General features: G+C 44.1%; 1 protein-coding gene across 1 annotated transcript in view; it reads right to left on the bottom strand.

Moving 5' to 3' along the window:
• The window catches only part of TEKT4 (tektin 4), a 114,783-nt gene that overhangs the window by 46,045 nt on the left and 49,765 nt on the right, over positions 1-18,973 (bottom strand). The window contains exon 4 of the mRNA XM_073636415.1: positions 2,594-2,816. Within this exon, the coding sequence (XP_073492516.1) occupies positions 2,594-2,816 (223 nt within the window). The remainder of the gene's footprint in view (positions 1-2,593; positions 2,817-18,973) is intronic.

Below are 18,973 nucleotides of genomic sequence, written 5' to 3'. Positions count from 1 at the left end.
GTTCCCATAGAAGATAATGTGCTTGTAATTCGCACCGCAATGCCCAGAAAACGCACACTTTTTTGGGCAATGCGCAGTGCGAATGCAACCCACATATGTGAACCAGATGCATTCAAATGAATGTATTTTAAAATGTCCTGCGAATTGGATGCGGTGTAAGCCACATCTAATTCGCATAGGTGTGAACGGGGCCTTAAAAAGCCCTCACTTGACCCTACCAATCTTAACAACCTACGCCCCATCTCCTTGCTTCCCTTTTCCTCCAAACCCCTTGAGCATCTAGTCTACAGTACAACTAACTGAGCAATCTTCTCATTGAAAATAACCTTCTTGATCCCCTTCAGTCTGCATTTTGCTCTCAACACTCTGCAGACACTACTCTCCTAAAACTCACAAACAATCTACTAACAGCTAAAACCAATGCACACTATTCTGGACTCCTATTCCTGGACCTTTTGGCTGCCTTTGACATGGTGGACTACCCCCTTCTTCTCAAAAAGCTCCACTCCTTTGGTCTCCGTGACTGTACTTTTCACAGGTTCTTATCCTACATATCGCACTGCACTTTCAACATCAATTACAATTTTACTTCCTCCTCTTCTCTTCTCCATCAGGGTCCCCCAAGGTTCTGTTCTTGGACCTCTACTATTCTCAATCTACTAGCCTTCCATGGCTTCCATTACCATTTCTATGCTTATAACAACCAAATCTATCTCTCTACCCCTCAGCTCACTTCATCAGTCTCCTTACACATCATTAATTTACTAACAGACATATTAGCCTGAATGTCACACCACTGCCTTAAACTCAGTCTATCCAAAACCGAACTCATAATATTTCCTCCCCACGTGCCTCTTCCCCTGACTTCTCTGTCAAGATCGATGGCACAACTATCAACCCGTCCCCGAATGCCAAGGTGCTAGGTGTTAGCCTGGATTCTGATCTATCCTTTAGGCCCAACATCCAATCACTGTCCAAAGCTTGCTGCCTCAACCTATACAACACCTCCAAAATACGGCCGTTTCTATCCAATGACACCACATCCAGCTCCTAGTTCATGTCCTGGTCATCTCTTGCCTCAAACACTGCCACTCCCTCCTCATTGGCTTACCTTTACATAGGCTATCCCCTCTTTACTCCATCATGAATGTTGCTGCCAGACTCATCCACCTTACCACCTGTTCAATGTCTGGTACCCCTCTTTGCCAATCCCTTCACTGGGTTCCGCTTACCCAACAAATTAAATTCAAGACACTAACAATAACTTACAAAACCATGCACAACTCTGCTCCCAGCTACATCACTAACCTAGTCTCAAAATACCAACCAAATTGTTCTCTTCATTCCTCCCAAGACCTCCTGCTCTCTAGCCCCCTTGCCACCTTCTCCCGTGCTCGCCTCCAGGACTTTTCCCAAGCCTCTCCGATTCTATGGAATTTACCTCAATCTATCCGACTAACTCCTACTCTGACTACTTTTAGATGATCCCTAAAAACCCATCTCTTCAGAGAAGCCTAGCCTGCCCCCTCCTAACAACTGTACTTTTATTTTCTCCATTAGCTCATCCCCCACAGTTATTACCTTTTGTATCACTTGACCCTTCCTCTTAGATTGTAAGCTCTAATGAGCAGGGTCTTCTGATTCCTCCTGTATTCATGCGCAAACTGTTGGCGCTATATAAATTCTGTATAATTATATTAATAATAATAATAAATGGTGCCCATGCTGAGTGGTTGACCTCCTGTGTTCACAATGCAGCTGGCCAACCGCAGAGTACAGGACCCGGAAGCAAGTGGAGAACATTGGAGTTGTGGTGTTCGCTTCAGTGATTTCAAGTTTCCAGCGGCACTGGCCAGGTATAATACATACAGTATATATGGTGAATGGGTACATTGGACCAAGCTGGACCTATGTAACTATGTATAGAAAAATCCATACCTGGAATTCATCTTTCCTGTTTATTAATTGTTCTGACCTATGCAGAGAGTAATTTTCATTTTTTGCCAAACTTCTGTTTTAAAGTGTTATTACAGTAGAAAAGTATAAAGGTGTAAAAACAATTTTGTTAAAATCCATAGCAACAACCATGTATCTAGCTCAATCCTCTGTGGAACAATTTAGACTATACAGACATTACTGGTCTCTCCTGGTATTTGCTGCCTGGATACTTACTTAATCTTCATGCTTACTTTACATTCGGTATTGATTCCTGTGGTGAATAATGTTTATATAGATATGTTGGGGAAGAGATGGTGGAGTGAGGCAATCAGCGTTTTATCAGAAGCTTGTGACAGACCAATTAATTCTAGACTGGGTTTCCTTTAAGTTGTAAACTGATGATGTTAATTAAAAAACAATTTTGTCAATGTCAACTATGAGCTCTTTCCTGAGCAAGAGAAGATGGGGCCAAGTACAGCTTCAAAAACTCACCCTGTTGCAGTCCTGTTGCAGCTCTTTAGTGTAATACTTGTGGAAAAATAATCCAAATTTAGGTAGACTGAGACCCCCCCCCCCCGAAAAAAATTTCTGTGACAGGGACAAACATAATTCTCTTTGTGTTTCACATCTATTTCTTTAAAAAAATTGGACTTACCTTCTTTAAGTGATCCTCCATCTTTCTCTTGGCATCTTCCACTTCCTCACAGCGCTTGGCAAAGGCGCTGTTGACATTGTCGCACTGAGATCGTAGGTCCTCGGAGACGTCTTGGAGGATATTGTCAATAAGAGAGCGAAGATTGATTGAAGCCATTCTCTCTCTTTCTGCACGGTATATGTTGTCGTGGCTGTACTGGGCCCAGGATTCAGGAGTGGAAGTGCTTTAATAAGAAAAAATTAATTACACAATGTCTCAGCAGGAGTAAATAAAACAAAACATTTATAAATCATGATAAAGCAAATAGCCACCGATATGAAATACAAGAATAACACAGTGCAAACCCAACAATGTGCACTAAACCATGGCAACCAATGAGATTTCAGCTCCTGCTGACTGCAGTCAGAACAAAGAAAGATGTTATGGAGGAGGAGATGCCCGCCTCCTGTGTATTTCCTCCTAAAAGGAGATGGTGAGAGGGTGATGATGCTGTGTCAGTACCTGGTTCACCTGCTGGTGGCACTGTGCTTCCCAGAGGGCAAGTTTGTAATCCCAATGTCCACCAGTGTGTATCACCCAGCATCCAGCAGATCCCAGTAATTAGCTCCACCTGGTGCAGGCTGCTGGGAGGGTATTTAGTCCCTCTTATGCTGTTAAACCTTGCTCCAGTGTTTTGCTTGCTGCCAGATACTGCTAGTCATTATCTGGTTCCTGCTCTTTGATTGTGCTCTCTGCCTAGCACCTTTACCCGCAACCCTGCTGTCTTGTTCCTGATCCCAGTTTTAGTCCCCCCCCCCCCGCGCCTTCACACAACACACAGGGACAGAACAGGGGATGTCAACCAGCTGGACCTCCCTCCCCTGTCACTATTTTTCTCCTATTGTCAGGAAAACTTGTCAGAAGTGCTTCATGCAGATAGCAGAGGAGTGAAGCAGCAGACAGAAATGACACTTAGTGCTCCTCATTGAGACAAGTACACAGTATAGAGGAATATGATTTGTTTATATTTCATGTCAGAGGTTTACAACCACTTTAAATACTGGCACTGGCCAGACAGGAAGGAGCAAGGACAGCAGTTTGAGCAGTCATAAAATAAATTAAAACTAAACTCTGGGCAGATATAAAAGACAAAAATGAAAATAATCCGTAATTATAAAAAAATTATAATTATATAAAAAAATAGTTATTTTTGCATAATAAACATAATGCATGTTTTTAATGCAAGAAGTGCAGGGACCCAAACGTGACTTGGTATTGACCTCCTGCTCAGACTGGGACAGGGAGAAGCAGTATAAGGAACCAGTTAGTCCACCATGGATCCCCTTTTAGAGGTGTGTTTAGAGCCACCGCACGAATGAGACCCTTTGACATTGTTTAAAATAAGACCTGCCCCAGATATTCTGTAATACCGGACAATGATCAATAAAACATGTGTAACACACTGCATTGTTACTGATTGCAGATTATAAAATGGCCACAAGATGGCAGAGCTTTGCAGTTTAGTGAACACTAATACAGCCATGCTAAGAATGCTGGAACTTGTATGCTGCTGGCAGGACCCTTCCATTCAGATCAGCTGGAAGGGAACTACAAATCCCATGTGAGTGAGCAACAGCCCGGGAACCTGAGGGGGAGGAGAGGAGAAGACCGGGAAAGAGACAGGACATGTGAGAGAGTGAAGGCTGATCCAGGAGACTACATACCAGAACGGATTGAGCCGGAGAGCGGAGAAGAGGATTTCCACATTGCTGCTCATACTGAGAGACAGGATAGTCAATCCTGCAGATAGACAGGTTGGCCATTGGCACCACTACATCTGCGGGAGGATATCGAGAAAGGCCATCATTTCATACTGCTACCATAAAGGACTGGGCGAGAAGGTTCTTAGCCCATAGCACACCGCTTCATGCTACAAGCTCACTGGTTATGATTGCCAGTTACTCGAGTACAAGATTTTCACAACACAGGCTGCCACATAGAGACACGGGCTCTGTAGCCTAATCATTGCTGCGGTCTAGCTCTGTTGCCTAATCATTGTTGCGGCCTATCCACACTAGCCATCCATTGAAGTACAGCATGCAGGATATCATTCATAATGCCTTCTGTTGTCTGATTAGGCTGGGACTATGAATGTACTGTATATTTTCTCAAGCCTATTCCATCCAAGGAAGTTCCACAAGTCAAGTTCTACACTAAAAGGGGCACCTTACTGCTAAATTCTGCCCTTACCTTTCTTCAGTTTGAATCACTTTTTGCAACTTCCTGACATCTGTAAAGTGACTTTCCAACTTACCACCTTTATTAACCACTTGACCTCTGGAAGCTTTACCCCCTTCATGACCAAGCCATTTTTTGTGATACAGCACTGCGTTATTTTAACTGGTAATTGCACAGTCATGCAACACCGTACCTAAATAAACTTTATGTTATTTTATTCCCCACAAACAGAGCTTTCTTTTGGTGGTATTTGATCACCTCTGCGTTTTTTATTTTTTGCACAATAAACAAAAAGAAAACGACTATTTAAAAGAAAAAATGTAAAAAATCAAATTTTTTCATCAATTTAGGCCAATATGTATTCTGCTACATATTTTTGGTTAAAAAAATCCCAATAAAATTGTATTTCTTTTTTATCTTACACTAGCAATCGTGCTGATCGGTGACTTATAGTGGGACTGTGATATTGCAAGGGACAATCTGACATTGACACTTTGTGGAAACCAGGGACACTAATAGAGTGATCAGTGCTAAAAATATACACTGGTTGGGAAGGGGTTAAACATCTAAGACAATCAAAGGGTTAAATGTGTGCCTAAACAACAACAAGACCACGGACCTAGCATATTATCTTAATAAGATTTATTGAAAAGTAACAAGCAACAAATGTTATACTCACAAAAAATGACATAAATAGGCATGTCATAAAAAGCAAGACTTCCAGGTCTACTGAGATGAACCAGTGTGGGAGGAATGGATAGCGTCCATAGTGGCTGACGCATTTCAAGGCAGAACCCTCTTCATCAGAGCCTATTAATGTCATTTGTTTGCGAGTATAACATTTGTTGCTTGTAAAATTTCAATACATTTTATTAAGGTAATGCGCTAGGTGGGTGCGCCCTCTCTCTCTCTTGTTGTTATTTTCTTATTCATACATCATGGGGCACAGAGTTAGGCTAATATTCATTACCTGCTGGGTTATACTTCATCTCCAGGTGAATGGACACTGGTAGACCAAAGGTCTTTAGACAGGAAGTGATCCCCTATATAACCCCTCCTATACAGGAAGTACTTCATTTTTTTTTTAACCAGTGTCTGCAAGGTGGATGGCACGGTTGTTTGAACTCTCTGAGCTCTGGGTTTCTAGTCCCACAAACGGTTCTTAAATGAATCAAGAGATTGACCGATTGGATCCATTTGACACAGGTTTTATATGCTTAGATAAATGGTATCCGAGCCTCGCAAAGAAGACTCAAGATCCTGCAAGGTTTTGCCTGTAGTGCGACCTTTGAGCGCTGGACCCTGTGACGTGGAATCCTGGACACCACAGCACTAAGGCATTCCTGCACGGTTCTGTACAGGTCCAAGGGAGTGGACCCTAAACATGAAAAGGGTACCCAGTCCCTGAAGGTCCTCAAGTGACAGGAACCCGCTGTGATGGGTGAAGTTTGGGCTCTTAGTTTCTAAGCTGCCTTGTGGCTGGACGGGTAAGCGAAGCCCCTTCATTTACTTATTGTGGGGTGTCCCAGTGATTGTACCAATAAGTCAAGCTAGCAAGAGGCTGAACACCTGTGTGCGGAGTTTTGGGCTAGCTGTGGGTGTTTGCAACGTGTACCTTTTTTGCTTGTGCCTCGCTGCTTTTTACCTTTATGATGGTGCATGAAGGTACGCTATTTCGCCTTGGTTCGCCACGGCGCACGTGTGCTCGCAAGAGCGCCGCTGGGCTCAGTAGTTTGTTTGTTTGGCGGCCATGCGGTTTCGCCGCACAGGTGCCATACATTTACCTGGGCATGAAGATTTGCGTCATACGCGAATACAGCCACGCCCAGACACCAGGAGCGCGCATGTGCGTACGCACGCACGCATAGAACGTTCCAGTGCACAGCCAACTTATTTAAGCTCTGTATGCCAAGCATACAGTGCTTCCAGAAGTCAGCTGTGGGACATAGAGCAGGCTCTGAACCAGGCATTTGCAGCGGTTCATTTCTCCTTACCCGGGTCACGTGAGTCACCAGGTGTTGCTTGGTGGGCTAAAGATGCTTAGCAGGATTGTTGCATAGGGGCTTGGTGAGCCCTATTAAAGGGTCTCCCTTCTGAGGTGTTTTAATACTCTCTTTTTGTGGCTAGTGTCTTTAAAAAAAAGGAGTGACTAACACTACAGTGAAGGGCACACCTATGTCGTCAGCAGTTCCTGATGAACCTAGTCATATCCCTAGTGTTGTATCCCCTGAAGGTCCAGAGGCTTCCAGGCAATCTGAGCCGCTGCGCCTATCTGGTATTGTGCCTACAGTCAACGCTGCTGCTTCAGCCTTTATCACCAAGGATGAACTGTCCTTGGCCCTAGCCGGATTAGAGCACAGGACTACTGGCATGATTGCCTCCATTCCGCAGGGTGGCAAGAAGCGTGACAGATCCCCCTCCCCGGAGTCTTCTAGTTTGGAGCAGGAATGGGTTGAGGATGGGGAAGTGCTAAAAGCCCAGGATTCTGTGGATGGCCTGGCAGATGAGTCTGCTTCCGAGCAATCTGGACAAGAAGATATCCAGTTGGTATCTGCCTCTCAATCACAGAGATTTTTGATCCTGACTCTTACTGAAATGGTTCGTTCTGCCTTTAAGTTGCCTCTTGCAGAGATTACTGATCCCCCTGATCCCCTTTAGGATCCCTGAGGTCTCTTCAGGCCACACAGGCTTTCCCCGTACACCCTCTGTTGGAACAGGTGGTGTATGCTGTTTGAGAACATCCTGACAGGATTTTTGTTCCTCCTAATGCCCCGTACACAGGGTCGGATTTTCCGACAAGATTTGTGTGACCGTGTGTATGCAAGACAAGTTTGAGCTAACATCCGTCGGAAAAAATCCATGGATTTTGTTGTCGGAATGTCTGATCGTGTGTACGGGGCATAAGAAGTTTTCCCTTTTATCCCATGGATGAAAAGTTCCTTCAAAAGTGGAGCATGCCAGCCGTAGATGCAGCAGTCTGTTCCTTGAACAAGAACTTAACTTGTCCGGTGGATTATACACAGGGAGTCATTATTAAAAGCTTCCTGGAGTCATTATTAAAAGCTTCCTTTTCTTTGGCCAGTTCAGCTTTTCAGCCAGCTGTTGCAGCAATTGGTATCTGCCAGTCCATAAAGGATCAGATCAGACGGCCCGACAGGCCTAACCAGGAGGATTATCTGCCTGAAAATAAGGAAGATATTCCTTGAGCGCTGCGTTTTGCTGTTGACGCCTTAAAGGATTCAATACAGCAGGTTTCTCATTTGGCTCTCTTGTCTGTACATTTGCACAGACTTTTGTGGCTTAAGAACTGGTCAGCCGAGCATCCTTGTAAAAAGCTATTGGCAGGTTTCCCCTTTCAAGGGGAACGCTTATTTGGTGATCACTTGGACAAATATATCCAAAGATTTCTGGAGGGAAGAGTTCTCTACTTCCTGTGAAGAAAAGCACCGGGCGTCCCTCGTTTTAAAACCTCAGGGACTGCTTCCTCAAATGTCTTAGCACCAAGGCAGTTCCGTCGCCTACAGGGCGCTAGGGCCAGGGGCAAGCCACAAGGCCAGGGACAGAAAAAGCCCTGGGCCCAAAATTCTTCTAAACCCAGCACCAAGCCCTCCTTTTGAGGAGATGCCCCCACTCTATCGGGTGGGAGGGAAGGCTGCTGCCCTGTGCGGACATTTGGAGACCAATAAATCAGGACGAGTGGGTCACCTCAACTATATCCCGCGGTTACAAGCTGGAGTTGCGGGGGGTTTCTCCTCAGAGGTTTTTAAAATCCAGTGTTCCCTCGGATCTTCCAAAAAGAGACTTATTGCTTCAGGCACTACATCATTTAGTGCATCAAGGAGTTATTGTAGAGGTTCCTGTATCCGAAAAAGGCATTGGGTTTTACTCGAACCTGTTTACGGTTTCGAAAACCAAACAGGGGCACAAGGCCCATTTTGGACCTAAGATCCCTGAACCAGTATCTACTGATCCAATCATTCTGTCTGCTCAGTAGTAGCCTCACTCCAGATAGTAGACTTTCTAGCCTCCATCGATATAAAGGACGTGTATTTACATGTACCTTTCAGCCTCATCAGAGGTTCCTGCGATTTGCAGTAAAGGAACTTCATTTTCAGTTTGTGGCTCTATCCTTCAGGCTTGCTACAGCTCCCCAGGTGTTCACAAAGGTCCTAGCACCAGTACTGGGTCTTTTAAGGGCCCAAGGGATCTTGGTGCTCGGGTATCTGAACGACCTCCTGCTCAGAGATCACTCACTACAGGTTCAAGAAGAGAGCATAACGTGCACAGTGCGGTATTTGGCTGGATCATAAATACCAAAAAGTTACCCTTGAGACCAGCTCAAAGTCTAAAGTATTTAGGTCTGATCCTAAAAGGATCTGTGCCCTGAAGAATCAGGTGCGTCAGATAAGGGGCACCAGACAACCCTCCATTCGGCTCTGTATGAGTCTTATAGGGAGGATGGTATCCTCCTTCGAGGCAGTGCCCTATGCCCAGTTCCATTCCAGGCCTCTACAACAAGACATCTTGTTGGCTTGGAACAGGAGAGGAAAAGCCCTGGATTATCCAATGTTCTTATTTCCTCGGGCACGCTTAAGCCTAAACTGGTGGTTGCAAGATCAGAACCTGCGAAAGGGAAGAGCCTTCCTCCCTGAAACTTGGAGAGTACTGACTACAGATGCCAGTCTCTCAGGCTGGGGAGCGACCCTAGAAGGGCTCACAGCTCAGGGGAAATGGTCAAGGACAGAAAAGATCCTGCCCATCAACGTCCTGGAATTACAGGCAGTCCTGGATGGTGGAGCTTCAGGACTACCCTATCAGGGTTCAATCCGACAATGCCACTGCAATGGCCTATATAAACCACCAAGGCGGTACCAGGAGTCGTTCAGCTCTGAAGGAGGTGAACCACATACTAGTCTGGGCAGAGGGACATGTGCCATTTCTATCGGCAGTCCATATACCGGGACTAGAGACCTGGAAGGCAGATTATCTTAGCCCCCAGTAAATCTGCCCGTAAGAATGGTCCTCACACCCAGGGGTGTTCTAGGAAATTTGCCAACGTTGGGGATGGCCAGAGGTTGACCTACTGGCATCCAGGTTCAACAACAAGCAGCAGCAGTTTGTGTCCCAAACAAGAGATCCTCTGGCAAACGGAGCAAATGCTCTGGTAGTTCCATGGAGCCAGTACTCATGGTTTTTGCTTTCCCTCTGATCCCTCTCCTTCCACATTTGTTGCGCAGGATTCGGAGAGAAGGAGTTCCAGTCATTCTAGTGGCACCAGCCTGGCCCAGAAGGCCCTGGTCCCCAGGGATAGTGAGACTGACAATAGACGGGCCTTGGACGCTTCCACGGCGCCCCGATCTACTGTCTCAAGGTCCTATATTCCACCCCAATTTATAGTCTCTAAATTTGATGGCATGGCTATTGAAGCCAGGGTGTTAAAGGACTGTGGCATCTCGGGACCAGTGGTGTCTACCCTAGTGAATGGTGGAAAAGCTGTCACTAGGAAGATCTATCATAAGGTCTGGAAGACTTATATTGTTTGGTGTGAAGCCAAAAAATGGCATCCTTGCAAATATGTGATTGGGAGAATTCTCTCTTTTCTACAGTCAGCTGTGGAAATCAAATTGGCCTTAAGTACAATCAGAGGTCAAGTTTCGGCCCTATCAGTATTCTTCCAAAGGCCTTTAGCCTCCCTTTCACTGGTCCGAACCTTTATGCAGGGGGCAACTCGCTTGCTTCCCCCCATTAGGTCACCTATGTGTCCTTGGGACTTGAACTTGGTGCTGTCTGTGTTACAGAAAAAATATTTGAACCTATCAAGGAAATTCCATTAAACTTGCTGTCACGCAAGCTAGCCTTCCTAACGGCTATCACCTCGGCTAGAAGGGTATCGGAGTTGGCGGCCCTTTCATGCAGGGAACAGTACTTGATCCTCCACCACGACAGGGTCGTGTTACGACCTGTTCCATCCTTTTTGCCAAAAGTGATGTCGACCTTTCATTTAAATCAGGACATTATTTTGCCTTCTTTTTTTATTAAGCCTCGTTCGGCAGAAGAGAGGCGACTGCATTCTTTGGACGTTGTCCGGGCAGTCAAGGTTTATTTGTCTAGATCTGTGGAGATCTGATGATCAGACTCTTTTTTTTGTTTTACCAAAAGGACCCAAGAAGGGGCAGGCAGCTTCCAAAACTTCAATTGCCAATTGGGTCTGTCAATTGGTCATTCAGGCCTATGGTCTGAAACGTAAGGCTCCTCCCTTTAGGGTGAGAGCTCATTCTACCAGGGGTGTAGGAACCTCCTGGGTTTTTCGCAATCAGGTATCTGTGGCTCAGATTTGTAAGGCTGCTACCTGGTCTTCAGTGCATTCGTTCACAAAATGTTATCAAGCGGATGTTCGAGCTGGCGAGGATTCGGGTTTCGGCCGCAGTGTACTGCAGGCTGCCGTATAAGGTCTGATGGCTATTGTTTGGCAGTAGCCCTCAAGGCAATTGCTCTGGGACATCCCAGCAGGTTATGGATATTAGCCTATCTCTGTGTCCCATGATGTATGAATTTTTTCGTCATACTTACCTGTAAAATCCCTTTCTTTGAGTACATCATGGGACACAGGTCCCTCCCCTCTTTTTGAGGATTCAGTGCTTGCTACAAAGCTAAAGTACTTCCTGTATGGGAGGGGTTAAATAGGGGATCACTTCCTGTCTAAAGACCTTTGGTCTACCAGTGTCCATTCAACTGGAGATGAAGTATAACCCAGCAGGTATTGAATATTAGCCTAACTCTGTGTCCCATGATGTACTCAAAGAAAAGGATTTTACAGGTAAGTATGACGGAAAAAAAATCCTATTTTTTGCAGTATATACAGTATCTCACAAAAGTGAGTACACCCCTCACATTTTGTAAATATTTTATTATATTTTTTCATGTGACAACACTGAAGAAATTACACTTTGCTACAATGTAAAGTAGTGAGTGTACAGCTTGTATAACAGTGTAAATTTGCTGTCACCCCAAAATAACTCAACACAGCCATTAATGTCTAAACCACTGGCAACAAAAGTGAGTACACCCCTAAGTGAAAATGTCCAAATTGGGCCCAATTAGCCATGTTCTCTCCCTGGTGTCATGCGACTCGTTAGTGTTACAAGGTTTCAGGTGTGAATGGGGAGCAGGTGTGTTAAATTTGGTGTTATTGCTCTCACTCTCTCATACTGGTCACTGGAAGTTCAACATGGCACCTCATGACAAAGAACTCTCTGAGGGTCTCAAAAAAGAATTGTTGCTCTACATAAAGATGGCCTAGGCTATAAGAAGATTGCCAAGACCCTGAAACTGAGCTGCAGCACAGTGGCTAAGACCATACAGTGGTTTACAGGTTCCACTCAGAACAGGCCTCGCCATGGTCAACCAAAGATGTTGAGTGCACGTGCTCAGCGTCATATCTAGAGGTTGTCTTTGGGAAATAGGCGTATGAGTGCTGCCAGCATTGCTGCAGAGGCTGAAGGGGTGGAGGGTCAGTCTGTCAGTGCTCAGACCATACGCTGCACACTGCATCAAAATGGTCTGCATGGCTGTCGTCCCAGAAGGAAGCCTCTTCTAAAGATGATGCACAAGAAAGCCCGCAAACTGTTTGCTGAAGACAAGCAGACAAAGGACATGGATTACTGGAACCATGTCCTGTGGTCTGATGAGACCAAGATAAACTCATTTGGTTTAGATGGTGTCAAGCATATGTGGCGGCAACCAGGTGAGGAGTACAAAGACAAGTGTGTCTTGCCTACAGTCAAGCATGGTGGTGGGAGTGTCATGGTCTGGGGCTGCATAAGTGCTGCCCGCACTGGGGAGCTACAGTTCATTGAGGGAACTATGAATGCCAACATGTACTGTGACATACTGAAGCACAGCATGATCCGCTTGCTTCGGAGACTGGGCCGCAGGGCAATATTCCAACATGATAACGACCCCAAACTCACCTCCAAGAAGACCACTGCCTTGCTAAAGAAGCTGAGGGTAAAGGTGATGGACTGGCCAAGCATGTATCTAGACCTAAACCCTATTGGCAACGGAGCGCAAGGTCTCTAACATCCACCAGCTCAGTGATCTCGTCATGGAGAAGTGGCAGAGGACTCCAGTGGCAACCTGTGAAGCTCTGGGGAACTCCATGCCCAAGAGGGTTAAGGCAGTGCTGAAAAATAATGATGATCACACAAAATATTAACACCTTGGGCCCAATTTGGACATTTTCACTTAGGGGTGTACTCACTTTTGTTGCCAGCAGTTTAGACATTAATTCCTGTGTGTTGAGTTATTTTGAGGGGACAGCAAATTTACACTGTTATACAAGCTGTACACTCACTACTTTACATTGTAGCAAAGTGTCATTTCTTCAGTGTTGTCACATGAAAAGATATAATAAAATATTTACAACAATGTGAGGGGTGTACTCACTTTTGTGAGATACTGTATAAGGATACCCATTGTCCTGAGGGGGCAACAAGGCCTATTGGCGCTGGTAAAGAGTCAATATGGATTAGCCTTAAAGCATACCACTTAAGTGCAGGGGAGCATCTTTTGGAATATATTGACTTTTAATGTGTGCCTAGCCAGTGTTTTTGTGTACTATGTGCGGTATTTTTATTAAGGACTGTGCTTTGCAGGGAAAGAAAATCCATCACATTCCGGCTGTCAGGATGTAGCTCTGCCGACAAAGAGTCAGCAGTACAGAATGTTCTGTCCAATATTCTCTAATGGTAATGGATATCCTCCATTCTTAGTATCAATATTTACAACTACATGCAGTATATTTTCGTTAAACGGATAGTAGTTCATATTTTTGAGTATGACTATATTTTAAGTTATTAGTGCAAGGCTTACCTTAACCACTTGACTTCCTGAAGATATACCTCACTTTATAACCATGCCATTTTTTTTGCCATATGGCACTGCCTTACTTTAACTGACAATTGTGCGGTCATACTAGTAATGGCGGTGATTAGCGACTTATAGCAGGACTGCGATATTGCGGCAGACAATCGGACACTAACCGACACTTTTGACACTTTGTGGGAACCATTGACACTAATACAGTCACCAGTGCTAAAAATATGCACTGTCACTGTACTAATGACACTGGCTGGGAAGGGGTTAAACATCTAGGGCGATCATAGAGTTAAATATGTGCCTAGCCAGTGTTTCTGTGTACTTTGTGTGGTGCTTTCACTAAGGGATGTGCTGGATTTTATTAAAATATTATATTAAAACCCATCCCTTCCCTCCTGTTAGAATGGAGCTCTGCTTTATTTACACAGGCAGAGCTCCTTCCAGCCTCTCTCCTTGATAATTGGCGGGTGCTGGTGGACATCCATTGGCTGGCACCCGCTGATTGGCTTCTGCTGTGACAAATCACAGCAGAAGTGTCACGCCGGTGCGTGCCCCCTACACGGAAGTGCAGAATCACGGTTATATACGTGATTCTGCACAGAACGGCCACTCTGTAGCAGTAAATGTGCTATAGGGCGCTCGTTAAATGTTTAAAGGGGAACTCTGCTTGCTGTGTTATCATCTCTGGGGAAGTGTCATCTTTTTATCAAACAAAGGGACTACACCTCCAATGTGCACCAATGTAAAGAGCTCCATCAAGCTAGCAGAAGAGTTTTCCCACATTTAGTGATTGGTTCTATATGGGACAGAGCGAGTCCTGGCTCTAATTACTGAGAGGCCACTAGTGAGCTAGCCTAACATCCTTTGTACTCTCTTTTTTTGCTCGCTTGGGGAAAATTCTCTCTCAGTGGGAGGGCTAGGTTTAAACTCTGAGTCCAGCAGGACAATTGGGTCTCTTTAGCGTGGCACTGTTATATGCTTTATTGCTTACTTTGTTACTTGTGACTCTTTGTGTACAATCATACGTAGATTTTGTGCTGATATTACTGCCTTAATCTTACATAAACCAAATATTTTCTTCATGTGTGTTTATCCTTTGTGTGATATCCCAGGTGACATTTGGTTACAGTTTTACGGTGGTGTCAGGAGGGATCGTGCCTCGCCCAAGGCTCAAGAAGTGATCTGGGGTCCCATTATACTCAGCGACTCCTGATGGTTTAGCGCTACACATGCAACTCTACGTTGTAGTTTGAACCAGGTCTGTTGCTATGAGACAAGACTGATTATGTGCTACCAAGGCTCAAGGTCCTAAAATGTTTTAAGTACCCTGAACTGTCACTATACAAACTAGAGAAACCGAATGTCTCGTGAATGGAGGATATATGATTGAATCTCAGGAGAAGTTTGGTTGCCATGGTAACGGTGATGTCTGCCCGGAGCTGTCAAGTCAAGGCTGCATCATTCCTATGCTGGGAATCCATTTTCTAAGGAAAAGTAAGTTTTATCAAAACTAAATTACATTTTGTTTTATAGCAAAAGTCTTTTTGCTGTCCTTGTAAGTATTTATGAGAACGTGATCCGCCTAAACAGCAGATGTTACCAGGCATATGGCAGATTTGGAATAATTTGTTTTGTAATAACATAACTGTGTGCAATGACTTCAAAAAGATTTACAGTATATTTTCCTCTTTTTTGACTTACTTTGTCTGAGTTTTATTCTTCAGTACGAAAGATGCTGCCCTGCCATCCATTTTATGGGACACATCACTGACCACCAATGTCAGGGAGCCCTATTAGACCGATAACCAATATAAGGAGGCAACTTTGCTTTGAACACTGATCTAAGGGGCCCTTCTCCACTGATCACCAATGTAAGGGGGTCCTTCTCTAATGATAACCAATATAAGGGGCAACTCTCCTTTTAGCACCAATGTAAGGAGGCCTTTCTCCACTGACTTTCAATGTAAATGGGCCATTGTAACAGGGGTTCTTTTCCTCTGACCACCAATGTAAGGGGCCTTTTCCATTAACCACATTTGTAAGAAGGCTTTTCTCCATCAATAACTAATATAAGGGGGCAATTATCATTTGACCACCAATATAAGGGGCCCTTCTTGACTGACCACCAATGTAAGGGGGCTTTTCTCCACTGACCTCCAATGTAGGGGGGCCCTTCCCCACTGACCGCTAATGTAAGGGGGGACTTCTCCATTGATAACCAAAATAAGCGGGCAACTTTCCTTTTAACACCAACGTAAGGGGGGGCCTTCTCCTCTGACCCCCAATGTAAGGTGCCCTTCTCCATTGACCACCAATGTAAAAAGGGCCCTTTTCCATTGACTTTAACTGTAAAGAGGACATTTTAACAGGGGTTCTTTTCCTCTGACCCCCAATGTAAGGGGCCTTTTCCACTTACCAAAAATGTAAGAGGGATTTTCTCCATCAATAACTAATATAAGAGGCAATTATCATTTGACCACCAATATAAGGGGGCCCTTTTTGACTGACCACCAATGTAAGGGGGCTCTTCTCTACTGACCTCCAATGTAGAGAGGCCTTCCCCACTGACCACTAATGTAAGGGGAGCCTTCTCCATTGATAACCAAAATAATGCGGGCAACTTTCATTTGAGCACCAAGTGGCCCCCTATAAGAGGGGCCTTCTCCTCTGACCACCAATGTAAGGTGCGCTTCTCTATTGACCACCAATGTAAAAAGGGCCCTTCCTCACTGACAACCAATGTAAGGAGGCCCTTCTCCACTGTCCACCCAGGTAAGGGGGTCCTTTTCCAATGACCACCAATGTAGAGCAGCACTTCTCCACTGACCCCCAACATAAAGGGTCCTTCCTCCTGATCACTAATAAATTGTACTAGTAGAGTGCCTCTAAAAGAGATCAAAAGAAAACTTTCTAAAAACCGCATGTTAAAATAGGAGAGTCTAAATGATACCTCATTTTTTTTATCTTATCAGTATATGGCACCAGCACAAGTTGACAATTGCTTGATGAGTAATTTCTCTCAAAAACAAACTTTTGTTTAAAAAAAAAGTAATAATGAAAACAAATTTGTTTCTGAAGATTTGTTATGCAAATCCCTGCGTACTTTCTATTAATTACATTGGGTTTGAATGAAAAAAAGATTACATAGGCAGTCGAATGCAGCAAAGAAAAAAATACTTCTCATTTATCTACTTTGGTGATTTAGTCAAGTGTAACAAAAGTGTATCCAAATAGACCATCAAAAAATAATTAGGAAGACTACAGAAAAGAAAGCACCTGTGAGAATAATGATTTTCAGATGGAAAATGCAAAACACAATTTAAAAACTCAGGTATGAAAGAAGCTAATCTTTGAAAGGTCATGGAGGTTTTTTTTTTTATGCTACATTTTTTAAAGCGTCAGTCCACACAAAATAGTATATGCCATGTTTGGGTAGAAAACACTGAATTATATGAAGTAATGACCTGCCTTTGGCCCTCAATGCATCCTGCGGGCAGAGAGCTCCTTTGATTTAACTGCCCATTAGATTTCAAATTGCCATAGAAGTCTAAATGTGATTTGTGATACAGGGAGTAGAGAGAATGGAGAGTCACACACTCTGGGCTTCAAGGATACAGTCAATGACCCTACAAGGTGTTCGCTGTATCTTACTAAAAAGCATTACACAAAACGCAGATTATCCCTTTTATGGCCAGAGGTCATCGATGCCTAGATGTTCAGGCCAAATATAGTGCTCAATATGTGACCTCTGGTGTGAATCGCTTTCTTGAGGTTATGCCACAGCATCTTAATTGGATTGAGGTCAGGACTCTGACTGGGCCACTCCAGAAAGCGTATTTTCTTCTGTTTAAGCCATTCTGTTGTTGATTTACTTCTATGCTTTGGGTCGTTGTCCTGTTGCAACACCCATCTTCTGTTGAGCTTCAGCTGGTGGACAGATGGCCTTAAGTTCTCCTGCAAAATGTCTTGATAAACTTGGGAATTCATTTTTCCTTCGATGATAGCAATCCGTCCAGGCCCTGACACAGCAAAGCAGCCCCAAACCATGATGCCCACACCACCATACTTCACAGTTGGGATGAGGTTTTGATGTTGGTGTGCTGTGCCTCTTTTTCTCCACACATAGTGTTGTGTGTTTCTTCCAAACAACTCAACTTTGGTTTCATCTGTCCACAGAATATTTTGCCAGTAATGCTGTGGAACATCCAGGTGCTCTTGTGCAAACTGTAAACGTGCAGCAATGTTTTTTTTGGACAGCAGTGGCTTCCTCTGTGGTATCCTCCCATGAAATCCATTCTTGTTTAGTGTTTTACGTATCATAGATTTGCTAACAGGGATGTTAGCATATGCCAGAGACTTTTGTAAGTCTTTAGCTGACACTCTAGGATTCTTCTTCACCTCATTGAGCAGTCTGCGCTGTGCTCTTGCAGTCATCTTTACAGGACGCCTAGGGAGAGTAGCAGCAGTGCTGAACTTGCTCCATTTATAGACAATTTGTCTTATCGTGGACTGATGAACAGCAAGGCTGTTGGAGATACTTTTATAACCCTTTCTAGCTTTATGCAAGTCAACAATTCTTAATCGTAGGTCTTCTGAGAGCTCTTTTGTGCGAGGCATCATTCACATCAGGCAATGCTTCTTGTGAAAAGCAAACCCAGAACTGGTGTGTGTTTTTTATAGGGCAGGGCAGCTGTAACCAACACCTCCAATCTCATCTCATTGACTGGACTCCAGTTGGCTAACACCTCACTCCAATTAGCTTTTGGAGATCTCATTAGTCTAGGGGTTCACAAAAGTTTTTCCACCTGCACTATGAATGTTTACATGGTGTGTTCAATAAAAACATGGTAACATTTAATTCTTTGTGTGCTATTAGTTTAAGCAGACTGTGATTGTCTATTGTTGTGACTTAGATGAAGATCAGATCACATTTTATGACCAATTTGTGCAGAAATCCATATCATTCCAAAAGGGTTCACATACTTTTTATTGCAACTGTATCTATTTGTGCACTTCCTTTTGGAGCTCTATATTGCTTAACCACTTCAATACCAGGCACTTACGCCCCTTCCTGCCCAGGACAATTTTCAGCTTTCAGCGCTGTCACGCTTTGAATGACAATTGCGCGGTCATGCAACACTGTACTCAAAGTAAATTTTTATCATTTTCTTCCCACAAATGGAGCTTTCTTTTGGTGGTATTTGATCACCTCTGCGGTTTTTATTTTTTGCTAAACAAACTTAAAAAAGAGTTTTTTTTAGTTTCTGTCATAAAATTTAATTTTCC

Source organism: Aquarana catesbeiana, linkage group LG06 (genome assembly GCF_042186555.1).
Source record: "Aquarana catesbeiana isolate 2022-GZ linkage group LG06, ASM4218655v1, whole genome shotgun sequence".
Taxonomy (NCBI): domain Eukaryota; kingdom Metazoa; phylum Chordata; class Amphibia; order Anura; family Ranidae; genus Aquarana; species Aquarana catesbeiana.
The sequence above is the reverse complement of the archived record's forward strand: the minus strand, read 5'-3'. Positions and strand labels throughout refer to the sequence as shown.